The 23,092-nt window shown below is 43.3% G+C and overlaps 1 protein-coding gene across 5 annotated transcripts in view; it reads left to right on the top strand.

Annotated features, from left to right (window-relative positions):
* SH3GL3 (SH3 domain containing GRB2 like 3, endophilin A3) overlaps positions 1-23,092 on the top strand; it is a 130,710-nt gene extending 107,618 nt beyond the window's left edge. For 3 of the 5 annotated variants that reach the window (XM_008531516.2, XM_008531517.2, XM_070570037.1), the window contains exon 9: positions 22,599-23,092. In XM_008531516.2, the coding sequence (XP_008529738.1) occupies positions 22,599-22,804 (206 nt within the window). In that variant the 3' untranslated portion in view covers positions 22,805-23,092. Of the gene's footprint in view, positions 1-14,170; positions 14,367-22,598 lie in introns of all 5 variants that reach the window. The other 2 variants (XR_546744.2, XR_011525385.1) reach the window with 1 other exon arrangement.

Below are 23,092 nucleotides of genomic sequence, written 5' to 3'. Positions count from 1 at the left end.
GTATCTTCTTTTTATTCTCTTAACAGGGTTTTAGTTTTTATTTTTAAATTTTTTTTTTAAAGATTGGCACCTGAGCTAACAACTGTCACCAATCTTTTTTTTTTTTCTGCTTTTTTTCTCCCCAGATCCCCCAAGTACATAGTTGTATATTTTAGTTGTGGGTCCTTCTAGTTGTGGCATGTGGGACACCACCTCAAGGTGGCCTGATGAGCGGTGCCATGTCTGTGCTCAGGATCCAAACCGGCAAAACTCCGGGCCGCCGAAGCAGAGCACATGAACTTACCCACTTGGCCACGGGGCCGGCCCCTTTACAGGGTTTTAGACAGATCAAAAGTTTTTAATTTTGGTGAAGTCCTATTTACCAATTTTTCCTTTTAAGATCATGCTTTTGATGTGAAATCTGGGAATTCTTTGTCTAGCCATAGATCCTGAAGACTTTCTCCATGTTTTTTCCTAGAAGTTTTACACTTTTACATTTTGCATTTAAGTCCATGATCCATTTTGAGTTAATTTTGGTATAAATGTGGGACTTCGGTTGAAGTTCACTTGGCCCATGGATTTTAGATTGGTCCTCTGTAACACACAGTGCCGATATAAGCTGGGGAGTCTGAATTTTCTCCCAACCCTATCGCTATCCTTTAAGATGCTTTTTTTCAATTAAAAATAAAAATGATCAGAATAATATGCTTTAAATATATAGTTATAAAAAGAAAATGGTACTACAAAGTTTTTCATGAGTCATAGTGGTCTCCCGTTCTACTCCTCTCCCCGTCTTTGTTTCCTCCTCTCAGAGGAAGCCACCTTCAGCTCTTTTAGTCATTTCTTTAGTATTTAGCTCCATTGTTCTAAATAATATATTGCTGTCTCTTAACTTTTTGGTTTGGGATAATGTCCGTTGATTTCCTGATATGGAAGATGAGGATTTAACTTCCTGTCCTTCAGTTTCCCATAAGAAAGTTTCCCTTTCTCTCACCCTTCCAATTTACTTACAATCACTACTTTTGTTGAAAAACATTCACTGTGTAACCGTCACTTTGATCATGCTGGACTCTTAAAATGCCTTTTTTCCCCACCCACTGCTGCTATTTTAAATGCAGTTGCCTCTACCTGTGGATGAAGATGTGGGCAGGCCTGGTGACTTTTCTGGTCAGTCTCGGATAACATCAGTTCTGCGGTCACTCGAGGGTGCAAGTGCAGGTTCACGCAGTAGTCAGAACGCTAAGTCAAAGCTCCATCGTGATTTAAAGTTGAGCTGCTTCTCCCCAAGCCCTGGCTTGTTGTAGTGGGAAGACCGGTGTCAGGGGAAGGGCTGTGTCTGACTGCTTCTCTCTTTCTCCATCTAGCACTTCTGTATTTTTTTTCTTCCCCAGTTTTATTGAGATATAATTGACATATAACATTGTATTAATTTAAGGTGTACAAAACAATGATTTGATATATGTATGTATTGTGAAATGCTTACCACTACCACTTCCGTTCTTAAAGCTCCAGAGAACGTGTTTCAAGCTCCCTGAGAGGTCTTTTAAAAGTCTCTCTCTTTTGATTTGATGAGAAATAGAAAGACCCTAACACTTGCCCTTCCTCCGTCCTCTCTCCAAAAATGTCTCTACAAATTTTTCCTGATCTCATCTCCTGACCTGTTTATGGCATTGGTGTGAGTTGGGATTAAGAGTCATAAAACTGGTTGCTCCCACCTCTTCTTGATGGCCGGTAATGCAGCTGTCACCGCCTTTCCATTCTTGTACAAGTTTCTGTCGTCTTGATTACTGTAGTTTTGTGGTTTAAGTCTTGAAGTCACATGGTATTAGTCCTCTCAATTTAGTCTTCTTTTTCAAAGTTATTTGGGCTGTTCCAGTACTTTGCATTTCCATGTGAATTTTTGGATCTTCTTGTCAATTTTTATGAAAAAGTCATGCTCGGGTTTTGATTTGGATTGGGTTGAAGCTATAAATCAATTTGGGGAAATTGACAACTTAGCAATATCAGGACTTCAATCTTGAACACAATCTATTTTATTTTCCATTTATTTGGGTCTTCTTTAATTTCTCTCAGAAATGTTTTGCTGTTTTCAGTATATAGGTCTTGTACATTTTTAAATCAGTCTCTTAATATTTTGTATTTTCGGTATGATTAGAAACAGCATTTTAATAAAATTTGTTCCCAGTTTTTTTCATTGCTAGAGTCTAGAAATGCAGTTGATTTTTATATGTCGGTCTTATATCCTGCCATCTCGTTAAATTCCCTTATTAGTTGTAGTAGCTTTTTACGGATTCTATGATTGTTCTACATAGACGATCATGTCATCTATAAAAAGACACGTTTCCTGGATGTCTGGGTGTCTTTTACTTGTTTTTCTCACCTTTTTGCGCTTGCTAGAACCTCCATTATAATCTTGAATGGAATGGGTAGGGTGGACATGCTTGCCTTGTCCCTGATGTTGAGAGAGTTGCATTCAGGATATCATAACTGGGTATGACGTTAGCTGCAGGTTTTTCATTGATACCTTTTATCAGATTGACGAAGTTCTCTTCTAGTTATAGTTCGCTAAGAGTTTTTATCAGGAACAGATTGTAGATTTTGTCAAATGCCTTCTTGGCTTCCGTTAAGGTGATCATAAATTTTTTAGTTTGTTAATATGGTGAATTATGTTAAATTAATTAAATCAACCTTGCATTCCTGGGATAAACCCTTTGTGGGAAAGGTTTTTTTTTAAAAAAATAAACAATTTTAGGGTAGTTTTAGATTTACAGAAAAGTTGTGAAGATAGTACAGAGCATTCCCATATACCCCAAACCATTTCCCCATTATTAACATCCTATTAGCTTAGTACATTTATTACACTTAATGAACCTATATTGATACATTAATATTAACTAAAGTCCATACTTTATTCAGAGTTCCTTAATTTTTACCTTAATGTCCTTTTTCTGCTCTGAGATTGCATCCAGGATGCCACATTATGTTTAGTCATCATGTCTCCATGGCTCCTCTTGGCCGTGACAGTTTCTAAGACTTTCTTTGTTTTTAATGAGCTGTAGTTCCAGAGAGCACTGTCCAGGTATTTTGTAGCATGACCCTCAATTGAGATTTGTCTAATTTTTTTTCATGATGAGACTGGGGTTATGGATTTGGACAGGAAGATGCCAGAGGTAAAGTGCCATTGTCATCACATCACATCAAAGATATATCCTGTCAACATGACTTGTCACTGTTGGTGTTAATCTCGATCGCCTGGCTGAGGCTGTGTTTGTCAGCTTTCTCCTCTGTAGAGTTACTCTTTTTAAAAGGTTTTCCCAGTGCAAAGGTTTTTAACTATGAATTCAATTTTTTTATAGCTGTAAGGCTATTGAGGTTATCTGTTTCTTCTTGAGTGAACTTTGGTAGTTTGTGTCTTTCAAGCAATTTGTCCATTTCATCTGAGCTGCCAAATTTATTGGCATAAAGTTGTTCATAATAGTCCCTTACTATCCTTATAAGATATATAGACTTTGCAGTGGTGTCATCTTTCTCATTCATTTCTGATTGGTAGGTTTTATCTTCTCTCTTTTTTTCTTGATCCTTCTGGCTATAGGTGTATGAATTTTATTGATCTTCTCAACCAGTTTTCTATTTTATTGTCTCTATTGTTTACTGTTTTCTAGTTCATTGATTTCCACTTTGATAGTTATGATTTCATTTCTTCTGCTTATTTTGTATTTCATTTGCTCTTCTTTGTCTAGTTTCTTAGGGTAGAAGCTGAGATCATTGAGTCCTTCCTTCCTTTCTGATATATGTGTTTAGTGCTACAAATTTCCCTCTAAGTACTGCTTTGGCAGCATCTCGTAGATCTTAAGAAGTTGTGTTTTCATTTTCATCCTCTTCAAAATAGTTTCTGATTTCACTTTTGATATCCTCTTTAACCCATGGTTTATTTTGAGGTGTATTTAATTTCCATATATTTGTTTGTTTTCCAGATATCTTTCTGTTTTAGATTTCTAATGAGTTCTGTTTTGATCAAATAACATACTCTGTATGAATTGTACCCTTTTAAATTTTTTGAGACTTGCTTTATGTCCCAGAATATCTATTTTAGTAAATGTTCTTTGTGTAGTTGAGAAGAATGTGTATTCTATTCTTGTTGGGTGAAGTGTTTTATAAATGTCAATTAAGTCAAACTTTTGATAGTCTGGTTCAAGTTTTCCATATCCTTACTGATATTTTATCCATTTTTTTCTATTAATCTTTGGCTGAGGAGTATTGAAATCTTTTGAGTATAACTGTGGAGTTGTCTGTTTCTCCTGGCAAGTCTATCAGAAGTATTCCCTTCCTCTCCCTTCATTCTCGTTGACCCTTTTAATCTGATTACTCATATTGTTTTTAATCATGGCAAATTTTTTTCTTACTACTTTAAATATCTTTCTTCTCTATTCTCTCTGGTTTTCCCTTTTGAGATCCTATTAGATGTTGAAACTTTCAGCTCTTCCTTTATGTGTCATCTTTTCCTTCTTGCTTTCCATATCTCTGTTCTTTCACTCTGCCCTCAGAGAAGATTTCACCTTATTATTATGTTTTCTTTGACTGTACCCATTTACTTACTTAGCCTATTTATTGAATTCTTTTATTCCAGTTGTATTAGCTTCCCATTGATGCTGTAACAAATTACCACAAACTGTTGGCTTAAAATAACACAGATCCATGGTCTGTCTTAGAGTTCTGGAAGTCAGAAGTCCTAAAATCAAGGTGCTGGTCTTCCCCCTGGAGGTTCTGGGGGAGAACCTGTTTTCTTGCCTTTATACCTTCTAGAGGCTGCCTGTGTTCCTTGGCTCGTAGCCCCTTGTTCTGTGTTCAAAGCCAGCAGCAGCATGTCTTGAGATCTCTCTCTGACCTCTGCCTCCATTGTCACATCTCCTTCTCTGGCTCTGACTCTCCTGCTTCTCTTGTATGAGGACCCTTGTGATTACATTGGGCCCACCCGCATAATCCAGAATGATCTTCCCCTTCAAGATCTGTAATTTAGTCCCATCTGCAAAATTACGTTTTACCATGTAAGGAAGGTAACATACTCACAAGTTCTGGAAATTAGGCTGTGGATATCTTTGGGGAGCTATTATTCTACCTACCACACCAATATTTGAATTTTTAATTTTAGTTTTACAAGTAATTAGATCCTTCATTTTCCTCTGAGAATGTTAATTATACTTTTTAAAAAGTCTTCATTTGATGTCTCTATAGTTCTTATCTCTTTGCATGTTTGTTGAGCTCTGGGTCTCTTTTATGAAGTCATTTTTCATCCAGTGTTGAGGATTCTTGGCTCTGTGTACTTTTTATTTGAGGGTCCATGTTCATTTGTCTGTAGTGCTGTGTCTGTCACTGCTGCCTACCTCTCATGGTTATGAGGGAATAAGGGTGACTCTACTGAGTGAGGGGTTCTGGCTTCTGGTTTTCTGTGTGTTTGTGCCTCTCATGGCACTGCCCTGACTTTCTGCTTCAGATGCCCACACTCAATACTCATTTCTGGAGGCAGATGCTGAGCTCCCAGGTACGTGGTCCAAAGCCAGGATGGGAGGACTCACCTGGCTGCTCTTTTCTCAGAAGGCCAACTAGTCATCCACTTCCAGCATCCACTTACTCTGAGCTTTGGGCATCCTCAGAATCGACTTGTATAGCATTTCTCTCTGGGAACTCTTTTGAGCTTCATTTCTTCCATCTTTCAGGTATTCCTTGTATTCCTCATAATTTTTTGTCTACCAGCAGTGTTTGCTCTTGTTTTCCAACATTATTTGGAACTTAAAAAATACCCATTTTATAATTGATAGTGATTCAGTACATGAAAGGAAGGCTGTAGTCTTGAACTCAGTCTTCCTTATTAATGCAAATTTCCCTTAAATCATTCGATACCATTATATCCCACTGAATTCATCTCTCTGCTGTTACCCAAGGTGACTTTAGGTGCTAAATGGATGTGGACGTAAAGAACCTTGAATCACATCCTAAGAAAAGTATCCTTTTTTTTGAATCTCTTTTAGTCGTGATTTCAAGGGGATAAAGCCACAGTTTTGTGCTTGAATTTTTTTTTTTTAAAGATTTTATTTTTTTCCTCTTTCTCCCCAAAGCCCCCCAGTACATAGTTGTATATTCTTCGTTGTGGGTCCTTCTAGTTGTGGCATGTGGGACGCAGCCTCAGCGTGGTTCGATGAGCAGTGCCATGTCGGCGCCCAGGATTCGAACCAACGAAACACTGGGCCGCCTGCAGCGGAGCGCGCGAACTTAACCACTCGGCCACGGGGCCAGCCCCTGTGCTTGAATATTTTTAATGTTTAATTTTAACAAAGAAGATAAGCCTCAGGCTAAAAGCCCTTTTGCACATACCAGAGTACCTAGCTTGAATTTAATAAAATTGTCTATTTTCCATCATAATTATTTTCGTGGTTATAGTCTCTTTGTGGCACTAGTTTTCAATTTACATTTTTGATGTAATGTTTCATTTAAAGTTATTTGAATGAAATTGATTTCATTAAAATATTGTCAAGAGAGAATTCAGGCATAGTTCTCTAGTAACACTAGTTTCTTGTTTTCTTTTTTGTTTTTGTTTTTTTTTAAAAAGACCCCAAAGTCCAAGCACTGTTCAACAAAATAGGATTTCGTCACTCTTGCAACAATCCAGGGAGAATATTCCAAGAGGATGAGTGGGTCTCATCCATGGAGTCACTCAGGGGCCTAGGCTGATGGCAGCTCTGCCATCTCCATCATGGGGCTTCCAAGGTATCCTCGTTGTTGGCACTCCAGACAGCAGAAAGGGGAGAAAGAACAAAAGTGTGGGCTAGACATTCCCTCTTAAGCCAGCAAGGTAGAAACGATACACTCACGTCCCAGGGAGGAGTGCTCAATCGAAGGGCCACATGTAGTAGCAAAGCAGTGGGGAAATGCAGTCTCCAGCAGGGCAGACACACCCAGTTGCCATGGGAGATACGCAGCAGGCACTGGTCCAGAGCAGTGATGGATTTCTGCTGGACAGGAATGCATTGCAAGGACTCTACTGTGGCAGTGAAAGAAGATCCTTGAGTAGACCCTGGTTCTGCTCTCCGGAAGGTGGGGAAACTCTTGTCCTTTATCCTCTGGGCCTCTAGATTTGCCTTCTCATAAGTATTTCATATCTGCCAAGAAGTCTTTCATATCTGAAGAGGGCTTTGGGAATTGTGCTTACCGCCACTTAGGGGCCTTAAGGGTTCTTCAGTGTTCCGTAGATGCCCATGTTTTCAGGTCACAATTCAGTGCCGTTAAAACATAATGAGTTCTGATCTGTGTCTCCAAGGCATTTCCACGTGCTGGTGATCACATCCAGGGTTCTTTCTTAGATGTAGCACGTCAGGCTGCTTTCTTTCTTTCCTTCCTTGACTAAGCCATGCTTCCCTCTCTTAACTTATGGAGTCTACCTTGAGGCCATCTGAAACAACAGACTTGAGTGGGGAGGCAGAATCTTTAATTTAATCTTTACCACAGAACTGGGTGCCTTTGTTTGTTTGAGAGAGGTCTCTGAGAAGGATTTGGAATAACAAGCGTCTTATCTTCTATTCTCTGGGGTGCACAAGCAGTTAGCTGATCTCTAATGCGCTGGGACCCAACCTTTAATTTTTCTCTTTTCCCTTTTGCTTGCAAACTGGGCAATTCTTGTCTTTCTTACTGTAATTTGCTACATGCCTGAAGGAGTAGCTAACATAGACTAACATTCTCTTCTATCTAACTTCTTTCTTTAGAGCTTCTGGCATATGGTATGCTTCCAAAGTTATCATAGGCAAAAGTTTCGCCAAATTTTTTGGCACAACAAAGGTCACTGGCCTTCACGCCTGTTATTGCTGTTTCTTCTTCATCGCTGCCTGGCCACTGAGTCAGCATCATGAATTTTAGGTTTTATTATGACAACACCCTACTTTTGACACCAGTTTCTGCACTAGTTAGGGTAATAGTAGCTACTGTTCCACAGAGACTCAAGAAAACAGTGTTCCAACCAGATGGAAATTAAGAATGGAAGTCCAGGGCTAGAGATTTCCCTTTAAGAATGTGACAGAGCCAAAAGTGGTTGCCATCACTTCCCCTTCTATTCCACCGCAAGAGCTCAGTCACATGGACCGGGTCTAGCTGCAAAGGTTGGGGGAGAGGCAAGCTGGACAGTCACATCCTACCTGTGATTGTACTACAATCATCATGTTATATTATGTTATGTTGTATTGTATTATATAGTGTATTATGCTGTAATTACTGTGGGAGAAGAGATGATTAGGTTTGGTGGCCAACTTGCGGTTTCTACCACATACATTTACTGCAAATTTGTTGTGGAAGAAAATGTCTGTCTGTCACTCACGGACATCTCTGTAGGGTCCCCCATTTCGTTTCTAGAATATTAGAATGTGGTGCCACGTACATTCCCACACTACTTGTGGGATGAACATTAAGATAACCTAGGGGTTGGCAGACTTTCTGTAGAGGGCCAAATAGTAAATATTTTAGGTTTGTGGGCTATATGCTCTTTGATGCCACTAGTCAACTCTTTGCTGTAGCATGAAGGCAGCTGTGGATAATGTGTGCATCAGCGGACAGGGCTATGTTCCGTTAAAGCATTATTTGGCCCAGGGCCATAGTTTGCCTTTTAGTCTCAAAGTTCTCTTGTTTGTATGTTTCTCTACTTTTTTTTTTTGGCTTTTCTTTTCTATTTCTGGTCTGGAACAACGTTATTCTAAATACATATATTATTGTAAGCCACTTCAAAAAAAAGGCCATTTCTGTTTAGAGAGAAGCTGGATATAAACAAACTAACTAAACACTTTGAAAACGAGTCCACTCCAGTATATTGTATCTGAGTGAAGCAGAACAAGCAGAACCCAGGACACCAGGGCTCAGTCCTTAGCTACCGTCTCTACCCTTCCAGCCTGTGTCCAACCGGGGGTTGGGGTGTGGGGGTAGTTCTTGGAGACAAGACTTTGAGTCAAGCTCCCAGGACACCGGGCTCTTGTCTGCCATGAGAGAGAACTCGGCTTTCCTTTGGTGATGATGTCTCCATCTCCCAGAGGGATGCTAAATGTGACCTCTCAGACTGGCAAGGCGGAGAGTGTTATACTCGCCAACAGTGGAAAAGCACTTTAACTTAAGTATCACTTACGGGCCTAAGGGCATGGCATTTGAGTGCCGAAAATATGCCAGGCATTATTATTTGATGCTCTGTATACATAACTCTTTTCATCCTCATAACAATATTATAAGGAAGTGATCATAATAAAAAATAAAACAGTAATTAATACTATAACAACGTAGCAGTTACACTTATTGAGGACTTGCTGTGGGTCAGGCAATGTACTAAATACTTCACACACATTTCTAGAACTATTATCCCTGTTTTACAGATGAGTAAGTGGAGGTTCAGAGAGGTTGGGGGGGGTTCCTCAAGGTTGCAGAGCCAGCACGTAGCAGAGCTGGGCACTTTACCTTACAGATACTTCATTTTATATTATTAAGAAGGAATACTGGGGAAGGTTATAAAATGTCCAGGAGCATCAGGAATGGTTTATTTCCAAGATTTTTGATCAGAAGGAATCTGTAGCCAACAGATGGTCTCAAAGGCGGTGTGTTGTGCGCATCTGACTTGGAAGAAGACATTGAGAAGACAGTGGGGTCTTCAGCTTCTTCATCCGGACTGTGCATGTCAGTGTTTTCATCCCCTCCGTGGCCAGCAGCTCAGTCCCTAGGCAGATGAAGCTGTTAGAAGGGTGCTGGTCAGCCAGAGGTCGTGGATGTGCCAAAGATGGCTTTTAGGAAGGCTCAGTGTCCAGTGACTGGGTTCCCAAATGCTGCTAACTCCAGCATGTGCCACCGTTTGACATGTGCCTGGGCCTGTCCTCAGCTGCCTCTTCGAGATTTCTTTTGGCCGTGGCTTTAGTCCTCAACTCCAGCATTGGGCTTCGTTGATTTGGGGATGGAATTTGCAAGTGTAAAGGGGTCCTGTACTGTTTGTTTCTACGGCACAGTTTCAAAAGAAAATGGCATTTTATAGCCTGAATTAATGGGAAATTACTTTCCATTAGGATTCTGAATGATTTGCACATAATGTTTATAAAGTGAAGGAAAAATGTCAAGCATTTCAGTAACAATTTAAAGCAAAGCTCGCAGGACTCTGCCAGAAATGAATTCCAAGAACATTTTCTTCATCATTTCTTCTTTCTAAAGAAAAAAAAAAGGAGGAGATGAAAGGACGTAGGTCAATTAGGTAGAATCCACCATGGGACTGAGATGGAATCTTTGATAATATCATTTCTAGGTACTTAAGAGAATGAATAAAGTAAGCCAAAAGTGGAGAAGGGGCGGGGGTGGTGTGTGGAAATCACATCTTGAAATGATGGATTGCAGACAAAATCTAAGTTTAGGCCCTGGCTAGGAGAACCCACTGGCTGTCCAAGCCCGTGAGTATGGGGTCATGACACTTCATCAGCATGTGCTGCCCCTGGGTCCCCAAGGAGGAAAGGAGGCCAAGAAAAGTCCTCGAACTGAATTGTGTGCCTGGGTTGTTCCCAGAAAACCACTGGTTTTGAAGAAAATAGTGAAGGAACTTGTGACCTGTGCTCAAATGTCTTCCCTACCCTGGGGCAATTTTTGTCAGACTCCAAGTTGTCTGCTTGTTGAATGATCAATTTAAAGACTAGGGGACAAAGTATATTTTACATTTTTTTATCAACTTGTTTATTTATGAAGGTTTTTTTTTTCACTGAAGTTCTTAAAGAGGCTACCACTTTTATATAATCACAGGTAAGGGTTAATATGCTGCAAACTGGGATCGACTCTAAAAATGTGGAAGGCTGAGATTAGAGAACAAATGTGGGTTCCAAATGTGTGCTACAGGCATTTCAGAGCGAGGCCAAATAAATCTCTCAAATGGCTTATATTAAGACATTCTAACTCCCTTTAGGTATAAAAGAGACTTTTATAAGTTTCTTGACACTTCTGAGGGGGCTCGGAAATAATGTCTAGAGCCCAAGTCATTCCCCTCATTGGAGCAAAATCTCTGGGATTACATTAGAAAATAAACATTTATTCGAAAGTAGAGTGTGAAGTTTGAAAATTAAAGACGACGAGCAGTTTGCAGATAGAAATATATGGACTTCTTACCTAGATTTCCAAAAAGGAAATTAAAATTTCACACAGCAGCGACAGTGGTGATTGCTCAGTCAGCAGGCTGTTTCTTACTTTTCTCCTTATTCCTTCCCACTCTTTTCTTCTGTTTTTTTTCCCCTGCCTCCAGCCCTCTCCCCACAGCCATTTCTATATATTTTCAGTAGTGGTTCAGAGTCAGAGTTATTGACAAGAGAGAAATAAACAAGGAAACAGGAGTTCAACATTCTAGTTCTGAGTCTGGCACTTATTAGCTGGGTGACTTTCTGTGAGTTTCTTAACATCTCTGGACGGATTTGAACTTGTCCCTAAGTGAAATGATTGATCTTAATACATTCCAAGGTTCTTTTCCAGGTCTAAATTCTGTGGCTGCAATATTTATCTTTTATGAGTACTTAGCATTCTGAAAAACTTGAAAAGCACATGGGTTGAACATTTTCTATTTTCTATATTTGAAAAAATTAAAATGTGAACTGCAATTGTTATTGTTGATCTGTAGCCATTGATTCATGAAAGGGGTGGAGCCCTTCTCTTATTTCAGTCCGAAGGAAGCTTTAGAGGGAAAGACTTTCTCACTGAAAGGAATGGTTTCCTATAATTCTTCTAAATAGTCTATAAAAAGAGTTTTTGAAAAGCCTGTAAGACATAACCTCTAACTCAGTTGTGGGAATTTTCATACTACTTCTCCGAAATGGTTATATGATTATATTATCTCAAATGCTCATATTTTAAGATCTTCGTCTGTATTCTACAATGATCCATTTGGTCTTTAGGCTAAAATTTAAAACAGCATCATCTAAATATTAATGTGCATACTCATATTTTTTTAAAAAATAGTGTAGATGCCAATTGTTTCCAGGAGCAACACATGGGGCAGCGATGTTGCAGATTCCAAGGGCTTTCTGTTTGAATGCACACGGGTGACACCCTCTGGAGTTGTCCAGTGGGTGTGGCCTCAGGTGCAAACCCTAATGCCAGATTATGGGAATGAGGGACATAGGGAAAATGTAAGAAAAAAGTGGCAGGCCGAAGATAAATGGCTGACACCAGACCTCTAAGTCAGGAGCACGACATGAGAGGGGAGTCTGTAGCCTGCTAGAGAACTCTTGCCCTGTCCAGTGGGTGGTGCATTATTGACGGCAGCTGCTTGTTGACCAAGAATGTGGGCCTCAGATAGCAGCCTTTCTGATTTATCAAGAGAAGCCAGAAATCTGTATTTATGTATGGTCTCTTGATTTTTAAATATTGGCATCTACTCTACACTCTACAAGGCAAGGAGCAGGCCAAATAAAACAGCTCTGCAAGCTGAGCCCTGTGCCAGCGGCCAGGAAGCCTCCTCTGATTAAGGCTGTCATTTGTCCTTCCGTCTCCCTTCACTCAGAGTGGCCAAGGTGGCCTTGAACCCTGGGCCTGGTTGCAGGAGAGCGGTCACCTCGGAAGCCTTTGATAAATGAATGGACCACAGCTCTGAGAGTTCTGCAAAAGTCATCTCAGTAGACCAGTCAAGGCTTTGTAGTGTGGAGGGCACACTTTACGAGTTAACCCATCTCATAGGACCTGTGTAAGTCGTGGAGGATTGGCGTTCAGGTTAAAGCAAATTGCACATGCTTATTTTTATAGATTATGATGATTAAGCTTGAGTTCCATCGACAAGTAATTTTAATAAATCACACCTCCTGTGGATAAATACAGGGTTCTTATTTCTAGAAAGACAGTTCATAGACACTTACTAGACTTTGCTTAGTAGTTTAGTACTTAATTGTCTTCATCAGCTTGGGCTGCTGTAACAGAATACTGGAGACCGAGTGGCTTAAACAAGCATTTATTTCTCACAGTTCTGGAGGCTGGGAAGGTCAAGATCAAGGTGCTGGCAGGTTTGGTGTCCAATGAGCGCCCACCTTCTGGGTTGTGTCTTCCCATTGTGTCTTCATATGGCGTCACCGTCTCATCCATGGAGGTTCCATCCTCATGACCTACTTGTCTCTCAAAGGCCCCACCTCCAATACCACCACACCGGGGATGAGGGTTCAGGATGTGAAATTGGGGAGGGGCACAAACAGTCAGTCCACAGCATTAACCATGGACTAAGGCTTAAAATTTGCAGATAAGGGAATCAGGGCCCAGAGGTGACCTAACCCGGAGCTGGAACCCAGGGATCTGAAGTTTCCGTCCAACATATTTTTACCAGTAGACAAACACAGTATTTTAGAGTTGTTGAACAAAAGGTTTTTGTGGTATTTATCAGAATTATATACCAGTGCTCTGTCTGAGTCAGCTACAGGGAAGGTGTTAGCTTCAAAAAAATTTTGCTCCAAGAGCTTGAGACCTTAGATTGGAAAAAAGAAATTACAACTTTTGAAGGAAGCTTGAACCAGACTATGCTCATTCTAATTCAAAAGAGATGGTGTCTGATAGGTTGAGCGTGGTGCCTGGCCCAGAGTGCACACTTGGTGAGTGTTTGAGAACAAGTGTGAGCCAGACATAAACTTGAAAGTTCCAAACCAGTTTTTCCCCCCAGCATGTTGAGTGAGGAACCCTCCAGTCAGATGGTGTGGGCGCAGTCACATCTCGGGCTCATCTTGGCTGTGCAGCCAAAGCCTGCCGAAGACTTGGGTCCCATTCCTGTTTGGGCCGCCCACTCCACCTGTTAACAGGAAACTTCCTCTCTGCTCCTTAGCTGCCCCAGAGGTGGCAGAAGTAATAAGGAAGCATCTTGGAACTTCCAGAAGTCAGACCGGGAAGTGAGCAGAAAGTGAGCTCACTGAGCCAAGACAGGTGTCTCTTGCAAGTCTCTGTTAAGTGGGGCTTTGGAGTCAGAGGGAGGCCCAGTCCTGGCTCTCACTCCATGCCTCCGTGTCTCAATTTCATCTTCAAAAGAACAGGAATTATCACCCCGACCGCACAGGGTTATTCTAAGGATTAAATTAGATTGTGTAAATTGGAGGTGCTGGGCACGCACGCGTGGTACTTGCTATGGAGTAAGAGCCCACGATACGGCGGCTGTTGATGTTACATAATTGGTTATCTGATTTCCCAGCCTACAGCAGACTGGAAGCGGCCGATTAGAAAGGCCTGAGGGACCACTTCGGGAAGGCCCCCTGACAGCAGGAAAAAAGGGACAGGTCGCAGCCTGACTACAAGGGAGGCAAGAGAAAAGCTATAAAAAGCAGGAACAAAAACTCAAAAGGCACAGCAGTCTGGGCATTTACTAAGAGCCAAAGAGCCCTCCTCAGGTCAGTAGCTTCCGGGAGACTCCTCACCTGCACCCTGAGAGGGACTCACGTTGACGGGAGTTGTGTGAATCACTTACTTCTCTCTCCATCCTCTTTCCCCCCGAAAAGTAGGAGTGGGGGGGTCATAGTTTGCTCTTCAGTGGGGATGCTCCAGCCGAATGCTTCCTGGTAATGAAATCTCCAAAGTCAGGGCCAGCTGAGGAGGAGAGAGTCCACTGGGTTCCTTTGGTGGCCTGAGAATCACCCCAGTTCAGGTACAGCAGAAGAGCTGTGCTATTTAGTGCCACAGGAAGAAGGACGCCCCGTGCCCCACCGACCACTCCTACCGCCGCCTCCCTCGAAGTCGGGGTTAGCAATACAGCCCCTGAGGACAGGCTCCCAAATCCCGCATGTGGCGGGGAGACGGGGAGGAAGAGAGGAGAGCACGTGAGGAGGCGGCGGGAATGCCGGTCCCTCCTGGCGCCCTCTCCACTCTCGTGTCTCATCCCCCGCCTGGAGTTTTTGTTTTGGTGTTCTGTTTTGTTTCGTTTGTTTTTTAATTGAAGACTTGAGTGGCTCTCTTTGAAGCAGGAGCTCAGGCTGAGGAAGGCAAGACAGAGAATAAGTACCCGCAGGACAGCTGTCAAGTGTGACTGGCAAGGCCAGGTGGGATGGGGCAGACCTTCTGGGATCGGGGAAGGCAGGCGGAGAAGGGTCCTAGAGAGCGTCCCAAGGCCTGGGAGCTCCCCGGGGCATGCTGAGCTGAGGACCCACAGGCTCATTCCAAGCCTGGCCGATGGACCACCCCTAGGTTAGGGTTGGCCCAGACATCAATTGGGGCTAAACTCTCAAGCTGACAATTTTCAGAGGGGGCACATGACACAGCCACCAAGAGCGCGGATCCTGGACCCAGACGGAGGTCAGATCTCAGCACTGCTGTTAACCGCTTTGAACTTCTCTATGCCTCAGTTTCTCCTTCCATCACGTGAGGGAAATAACAGTACCTAATCAGAGAGCTTCTCTGAGAATTAAATGCCCTGATCTCTCTGAGGCACTCAGAGTATCGTCCTGGCACTTGGTAGACACTAAAACCTGAGGGTGATTATTTCATCCCATAGCCGACTGGGGCGGGAGAACAGTGGGGCTGGCGCTAACAACAAAGCGTGCTCAGCATTTCTGTACGTGCAAGAGCCCGTGTGGCGGGGACTTGGGGAAACAAAAGATGGGGTAGGGGGAGAGCACTCCCAAGAATGTTCCTGCTGTTAAAATAAGAGGGACCCAATATTGTTAGAAACGGGACCCTATTATTGCCAGTTTATGTTAGGGAGAACACGAGCTCCCTACCTGTTGTGTTGCTGATGCCGACTGACCGGCCACCTTGAAACTCTGGTGTGAGGGTCTCCTTTTCTTTTTTTTTTCCCCCTAATGGTGTGGAACAGAGCTTGAATAATCAATATTTAACAGAGACACTCCCTTTTCTCTGTTAAAATAATCTTTGTTTCAGTGCTTGAACAAGGAAGACTGTGTTTTTCCCACCTCTGCTCTCGTGTTACGTTAAGCCAGGTCTCAGGAGTAAGAGGAAACGAACACGGGCTACCCGGCCAGGGCTGGAGGTGGGAGCCTCCTTGCTGGATGGCACGGGGCTGGGGTTTCAGCTGCCTGTCTCTGGCACACGCGTTCACGCCGGCTGGCGAGTGTGCACTTATTTGCGGTGGTTCCAGGTGCCGACCACTGAGCATGAAAAAGGGTGGAGGTGGTTGAGCAGCAGCAGCTGCAAGACCCCGGGGAAAAAAAGGAGTGGGTGGTCCACAAGGATGGGATGTTGAGTAGGACCCAGGTTTTCTTCCGGGAAGATTTCGGTAGAGGTGGCGGCTTCTGAGTGTGAGCAGCTACACGTTTGGGCACCTTGTAGATGTTCAAGTCAAGTCCAGTTGGAGAGATCCCACTGAGGACGTGTTGCCCCTTCTGCACAGCCGCTGGGTTCCCTCCACGGTGACACTGACTTACCTTCTGTGGAGAAGGAAAGTTCACACCCGATGACTTAGGTAGGCAGAAACGATTTCTCTTTGACTGAACTGAACTTGCTTATGAACCTCCATTTAGACCAATGGTGGAAACAACTTAATCTTTTTTCCATTTCTACTGTTGGCCAGAAAAAAAAAAAAGTTAATCTTTTTTCCATTTCTTCTAATGGTGGAAAAAAACATAATCTTGCCATTTCAGGGTAACTCGGTCTCTTCCAATAGAAAGCATAGACTACCCATTTATTACTTTGTCAATTCAGGATTTAAACCCAGTCGATTCAGTTGAAATTCCCTGTTGGGGTGTTTGGGTTTTCCCACCCCAAGGTGTTGCCTGGGTGCGAGGGGGAGTTTAGAGAACATCATGGCAGCTGTCGAGGAGGCCTGGCTGGGTCCTCACTGCTTCCACAGCTGAGATGTCTTGTCACTCCACTCCTTGGGCCTGGGTCTGTGGCCCCAGCCTCTGCCCCCGGGGTCATGAGATCTCTGCGTCCTGAGCCCCCATCCCCACCGCCCGCCACCTCTGGTCCAACGGCCCCCTCAGCACTTTCTCACTTGCTGCTGGGACTTGAGATTTCTTCCCAGTTCATGGGGAGCCAGTGGGGGGCGCCCTCAGGTTCGCTGTCTGCTTAATGGCACCAGCCACCATTCCCACTGTGCACAGCGCCCCATGTGCGTCCAGAACACTTTGGGAGCCCACCTTCTCCCCAAGTTCCAGTGGGAAGTGGGGCCTCAGAGCCTCATACGCCTGGATCCAATCCAAGCAGCATTTCAGCCTTCCTGCCCGCCCTCTTCCCCTCCAGGCCCTTCTCTGCCTCCAGGAAGAGCTGGTATCTCTTCTCTGGGTGGCGGGTTACAGCCCCTCCTTCCCCACAGCTTGTGATGAACTCCCTATGCTCCGAGTTCTTCCAGTGCTGGTTCCTTGGAACCCAGAGGTCGGGCTCTCTCCCTCTCTCTCTTCTCTCTCTGCCTCTCAAATCTCCTAAACGCCTACCTCGCTCTGGCCCGAAAGCCTTGGCTTTCACAACATTTCACAGCTGGAATAGCATTATTTTGGAACTTATAAGCTAAACATTGACGGCTTTGTTCATGCTCAGGTTCCACCCTCCTCCTAAGGTGAGGGAGGCACAGCTGCTTGGGGTAGAGTCGCGGACAGCAGAAATGACCCAGCAGGACAAGTGCCCGGGATGGTATTTCAGAATATTATCCCACCACGTGGGTGACTCGGGACGGCAGCCTGAGCTTGGGTGGGTGCGGGTTTGCCCGGTGCCAGCACTGTGGGGAGCTGGTGGCATGTGGAGCCAGGTGCTTCAGGCTTCCCTGGGTCAGGGAGTGCTCGCCCAGGGGTCTCTCTGCTCAGGGGTCTCTGGAGAGATGCTGTGTTTGCGGCTCATTTGCTGATGGAGTGTGACACGAGTGCTGGTCGCTTTCCAGCTCTTAGGAAATCAAAGTGGGCAGCGTGGCAGGGGTCCCCTGCTCGGAATAATTGAAGTGAGAAGTGAGTGACGTGTCTTTTCCCTGGTTTGTTCAGTGTGTGTGCAGGGAGTGCACACGTATGCACACGTAGGTGGTGGCCGGGAGAAGTGCATGCCTGCCACTGAGTATTTATGTCAGTCATTGCAGGTAGCTTACAGAGTAAATGGGAGGAAAAAGTAATATAATTAGCCCTGTAGTCAGTGTGATAGCCCACAACATGTCCTGGCAGCCCTTAGCAGTGTCATAGATCCTGTAGGAGGTGACATAGGGGGTTAGGTCATGAGCTGGGGTCTGGAGCCCTGGTATCTCATTCTGACTTTGCCATCAGCCCTGAGAACAGACTGTGGGGACCTCATGGAGGCATTGCTCCCTCTTCTTCAAAAAGAGGATTCATGGAAGACCCCAAAGACCCCTCTAGCATGAACATTTTGTGTTTGAGGAAATGCTTCCTAGGACTACCATGTGTTTGGCACCTGGTTCCCCCTCTATTAAACACGGCGAGTGGTGGGAGAAATGCTAGCAGAACACTAAACTAATCATTTTTATAGAGCACATTAAAACACATAAAAAAGCTTTACACATTAAAACACATAAAAGTTATTCATTAATAAAAATTTACTTTGACTCAACAGCTCAAAGGGTCATGGGTTTTCAGTGCCCAGCCCCCACCCACCTACCTCCCCACCCGGATAAGCTCTGTATTCTGAAGGAAAATGAAAAGGTCTGTGTTGTAAACAGTCAATTCCCCGATGCTTTGAAATCATTGAATATTATTCTGTTCAAATTCAAGCTGATGAACTGGGTACCGGTATTTAAATTCTTCCACTCCCCAACTGCCATCATTATGATGAAAGGAAGATACGGACTTGGGGTGGGACAGGGTCTGTCATGGAAGGAGCCATCCAAGTGCTAGAAACACCAAGTAGATTCTCGAGATTATAGAGCAGGTGGGGCCGGATTTTAAAAGGCTGACCGACCTATAAGTCACCACATGACAAGGGACTCCCTACCTGGAAAGGAAGAAGAGTGCCCTCCCATCCCTCTCCCTACCAGCTGAAACTCCTTGACACTCTCGAGCTCTGGTCAAAGAAAATGGAAGGAAGGGAGGCCATTAGGCTGGGGCTTCTCAACCTCACTTGGACATTGGAGGCCCCTGAGGAATTTTGAAACCCTGATGCCCAGATCCCATTGCCACAGCTTCTGGTTTAACTGGTCTGGGGTTCACCCTGAGCTGTGGGCTTTCCACTGTGCCACCAGGTTGAGAACCACTGCCACAGGAAGGCACGGGGCAGCCTCACTGATAAACACCCCTCAAGTGAGGGGGCTTGGCTCTTGCCCCACCTGGGTGTGGACAAAGTGCTGAAGAGTTTGAAGTGGGTGTGGCACTGGAGGACTGTGCTGTCACTAGGTGAATTTGTTGTCACCTCCCTACCCCTCCCCAGGACAAAGGGGCTTCTCATTTGACCAACCACAGACGCATCCAAATTTATCTATTCTCTTTGCTCGGACATGAAAGGTTTCGTGAGGAAGGAACACAATATCTAGCAGAACTTGTTTCGACTTGCAATAGAAGTTGACAGAGAAGAAAAGAAAATGTCATAATAATAGAAAAAGGGAATAAAAATGGAAAGCATAGAATAGAATAGCAGGAGTGAGGTAACACAGACAGATATCTCAATCACATGAAAGGATTAAGTTCTCTTCTTAAAGAACGAAAACTGAAACTGGCATGGTCTTCCTCTGGGACACTACCCCCACCTTTCGACCCCACTCTGCTGCTGTGGTGTAACGAGGACATGAGGAGCTGTGGACGGTGTGGAGGCTTCCCCAGTCCCTGTTTGGATCCTCTCTGTTCATCTTTTGGTGGTGGCCTCTGTCCACGTGGTGGGCTCCATGTAGAGGTGGTGTGTGGTCTCCACATAGAGGGGCTGTGTGGTGTCCACGTAGAGGGTGTGTGGTCTCCATGTAAAGGGTATGTGGTCTCCATGTAGAGAGTGTGTGGTCTCCATGTAGAGGGGGGCTGTGGTCTCCACATTGAGGATATGTGGTCTCCCTGTGGAGGTGGTGTATGGTCTCCACATAGACGGGGATTGTGGTCTCCACGCAGAGGGGGTTGTGGTCTCCATATAGAGGGGTGTGTGGCCTCCATGTCAAGGGGGCTGTGGTCTGTATGTAGAGGCTGTGTGGTGTCCATGTCAAGGGGTGTGTGGTCTCCATGTTGAGGGGTGTGTGGTTTTCCGGGATGGGGTTTAGCCTCCTTCCGGCCTCATCTTCACAGGACAGTCATGTGTCCCTCTGAGCTCACCGGTGGCTCATGCCCTCCACCGCTCTTGGTGCGGCTCACCTCACTTGGCCAGGGTAGCCCCTCGGCTCCTCTGCTTGGTGCCAAGGAAGCCACTGAGGCCACAGGCCCCATTCAGGGGCTTTAGTGAACTGGACCGAGGTGACCACATCCCCTTCCCAGACAGCTAACTCGCTATCGTAAGCCATCCTGGAAAGCATTCTATGTTTGGAAATCCATAGGCCCAGGTAATTTGGGGCAATTTTGTTCAAAGCTTCAAGTGTGAATATTTTAGAAAATAGAAAAATAGTTTATTTTATAAAGTTAACATGCTCTGATACAAAAACCTGACCCGATTATAAAAAGGAAGTGATTTCATCTTTAAATATGGATGCAAAAATCCTAAATAGTAACAAACACAGCCTAGCCACAGGATCAAAGTATAACACATAAATAAGGCTCGTTTCTTCAAGCCATGTGATAGGCATTCATTTAAAAGATCTTCTAAGATTAATTTTGTGAATACTAAAAAAATATGATCCAGTCAATAACAAAATGAGATTTTTGTGGGCGGAAACTTGATACATTGATACGAAAGTTTACCTGGTTGAATGATTTCATGAGAATAGGAAATTTTGAAATAAAAGAGTAATGATGAGGAACTTCTTTACTACTTATTAACATTTATTTTAAAGCTACAGTATTTAAAATGATATGGTACAGTTACCAAAATGGATCAGTGGAACAAAATAAAAAATCCTAAAATAGAACCAAGTGCACATGATAATTAAATACATGATAAAGATAAAAGTAGTATTTTGAATCAGTGGAGAAACAATGCATTATTTAATGAATTGAGTTGAGATAACTGCTTAGGCATTATTAACAAATAAATAATACTTCTATTTGCCAGAATCCAAATGGATTAAAAGCAAAAATTTTCACATGAAAAAATTAAGTTAAAAAATTACTATGATGAGTTTAGTTGAATATTTATATATAAATAGAGAAACCGTAAGTGAAAAGTTTGACCAGTTTGCTTAGGGTATTTAAAATTTCTGGTCATATGCCAAAACAAAACAGAACCCCACTTTCCTGCCACATCCCCAGTGTACACTCCACAAACAAAATCAGGCGATAAACTGGGAACACTCGTATCAAACATGCAGGTAAAAGGTTAATATTTATAGTATGAAAGGGGCCCCTAAAACTGTTAAGAGAAAGAAAGATAGAAAAATAAATCAACAGTAAATGTTAAAAGTATTGGAAAAATTTATGTTCTATGAGCAGCAAATTCCCTTCTAGAAGTTTACTCTCAGGAATTAATTGTGCACATTTGTAAATACATACTTATTAGGATATTTTTCAAAGAGTTATGTATGACAGCCAGGAGAGAACAAAAAGAGAAGGAAGAAATGAGGAAAGGGAGAGAGAGAGAGAAGAAGGAAGGAAACGAGGAAAGAAGGATCTTAAATATCCAATAATAGGAGATTTGTTTAAGAAATTATGTTTTACATATTGATATAGTTGACAACTCATCAGTAGTTAAAAGTAATCTGGAAAGATGTTCACAATTTTATATATATATATATATATATATATATATATATATATGAAGATTCTTTTGTGAAAACTATATGTAAATACATACACAAATATATTCATAAAGTTACCTAGAAGCTTCTATGCCAAAATGTTAATTTAACATTGGTTATCTCCAGGTTAGTGGGTTACAGCTGACTTTTCTCAGTTTTGCATATGTCTTGTCTTTTCTCTCTTTCTCTCTGTTTTTTTTTTTACCATTACCATATTTTAATTTTGAAATTAAGAAATAATCATTTAAAAAATGTCATTCTGAGAACTTCGTGGTACAGTAACCCCAAGACATCAGGCTGGTCTGTAAATATTCTGCTCATCCCTCTCCAGTCTCACACCGTGCCACATTCCAGCTGCTGGTCTCCAGCACTAGGAAGATATCCCCAGCCACCCAGGCCTTTCCTGCTGCCTTCTCCCCTGAGCTCTGAGCTATGAGTGATCCACCACCTCATCTCTGTTCTTTAAATGTTTCACGTGTCGTTCAGTCTCCGCAAAGAAGCTATAAGCTCCTGGAGGCGAGTTGGGCCTTGTGATTCTGCACCTCCCTTGGGCTCATACAGAGCTGAGTAGGGGATGCGTGAAGCTGAGTAGATGCTTCAAGGAGAGGGCTGGGCCTGAGTTCTTTGGCTGGGAGTACTGATGAGAAAAGCCACGGGCCCAGCAGGTCGGCTAGGGCATCATCTGGGCACGGGGCAGCTGCGAGAGCTGAGGAGGGCAGAGACCACAAGCACAGCACCAGTCAGCTGGGTGGAGCCCGCCTTGCCATGGGAAGGAAAGCAGGGGCCCGCTGTTCATGGTCTCTCCAACGCTCCACCTTGCCAGTTCTCTGCGGATAACTTGTGTTAACTTGTACTTTTTGTCTCCATGTGACGCGGACAGGTTCTAACGTCCCCATGGACCAGCCCTGCTGTCGTGGTCTCTATGACTTTGAGCCAGAAAACCAAGGAGAACTAGGATTTAAAGAAGGGGACGTCATTACACTAACCAATCAAATAGATGAAAACTGGTACGAAGGGATGTTGCATGGGGAGTCTGGATTCTTCCCCATTAATTATGTTGAAGTCATTGTGCCTTTACCTCAGTAAATGTGTAACTCAAACTTTGGACACACTTTCGTAACTGAAATGAATTCACACCAGTGTTCTCTCAGTGTGGTGTTCTGTGACATCCTTTCTCTTTGACCAACTTAATCACTTTTGTATGTGTGTTCTCTTTATAATGTATTTTGTATCAATTTAATTTGTATAAATGATTTTCTTGTTTTAGCTACCTGAAAATGCAGTTTTCTTTTTTGCTCCTTGTCCTAAAAGTCATTGGTTCAATAAATGTACGTGCTTCCTGTTGCTAAAAATAAATTGCACCCTTCACAGTTA

Source organism: Equus przewalskii, chromosome 1, assembly GCF_037783145.1.
Source record: "Equus przewalskii isolate Varuska chromosome 1, EquPr2, whole genome shotgun sequence".
In the NCBI taxonomy this organism is placed as follows: domain Eukaryota; kingdom Metazoa; phylum Chordata; class Mammalia; order Perissodactyla; family Equidae; genus Equus; species Equus przewalskii.
This window is presented reverse-complemented; position numbering and strand designations above follow the sequence as displayed.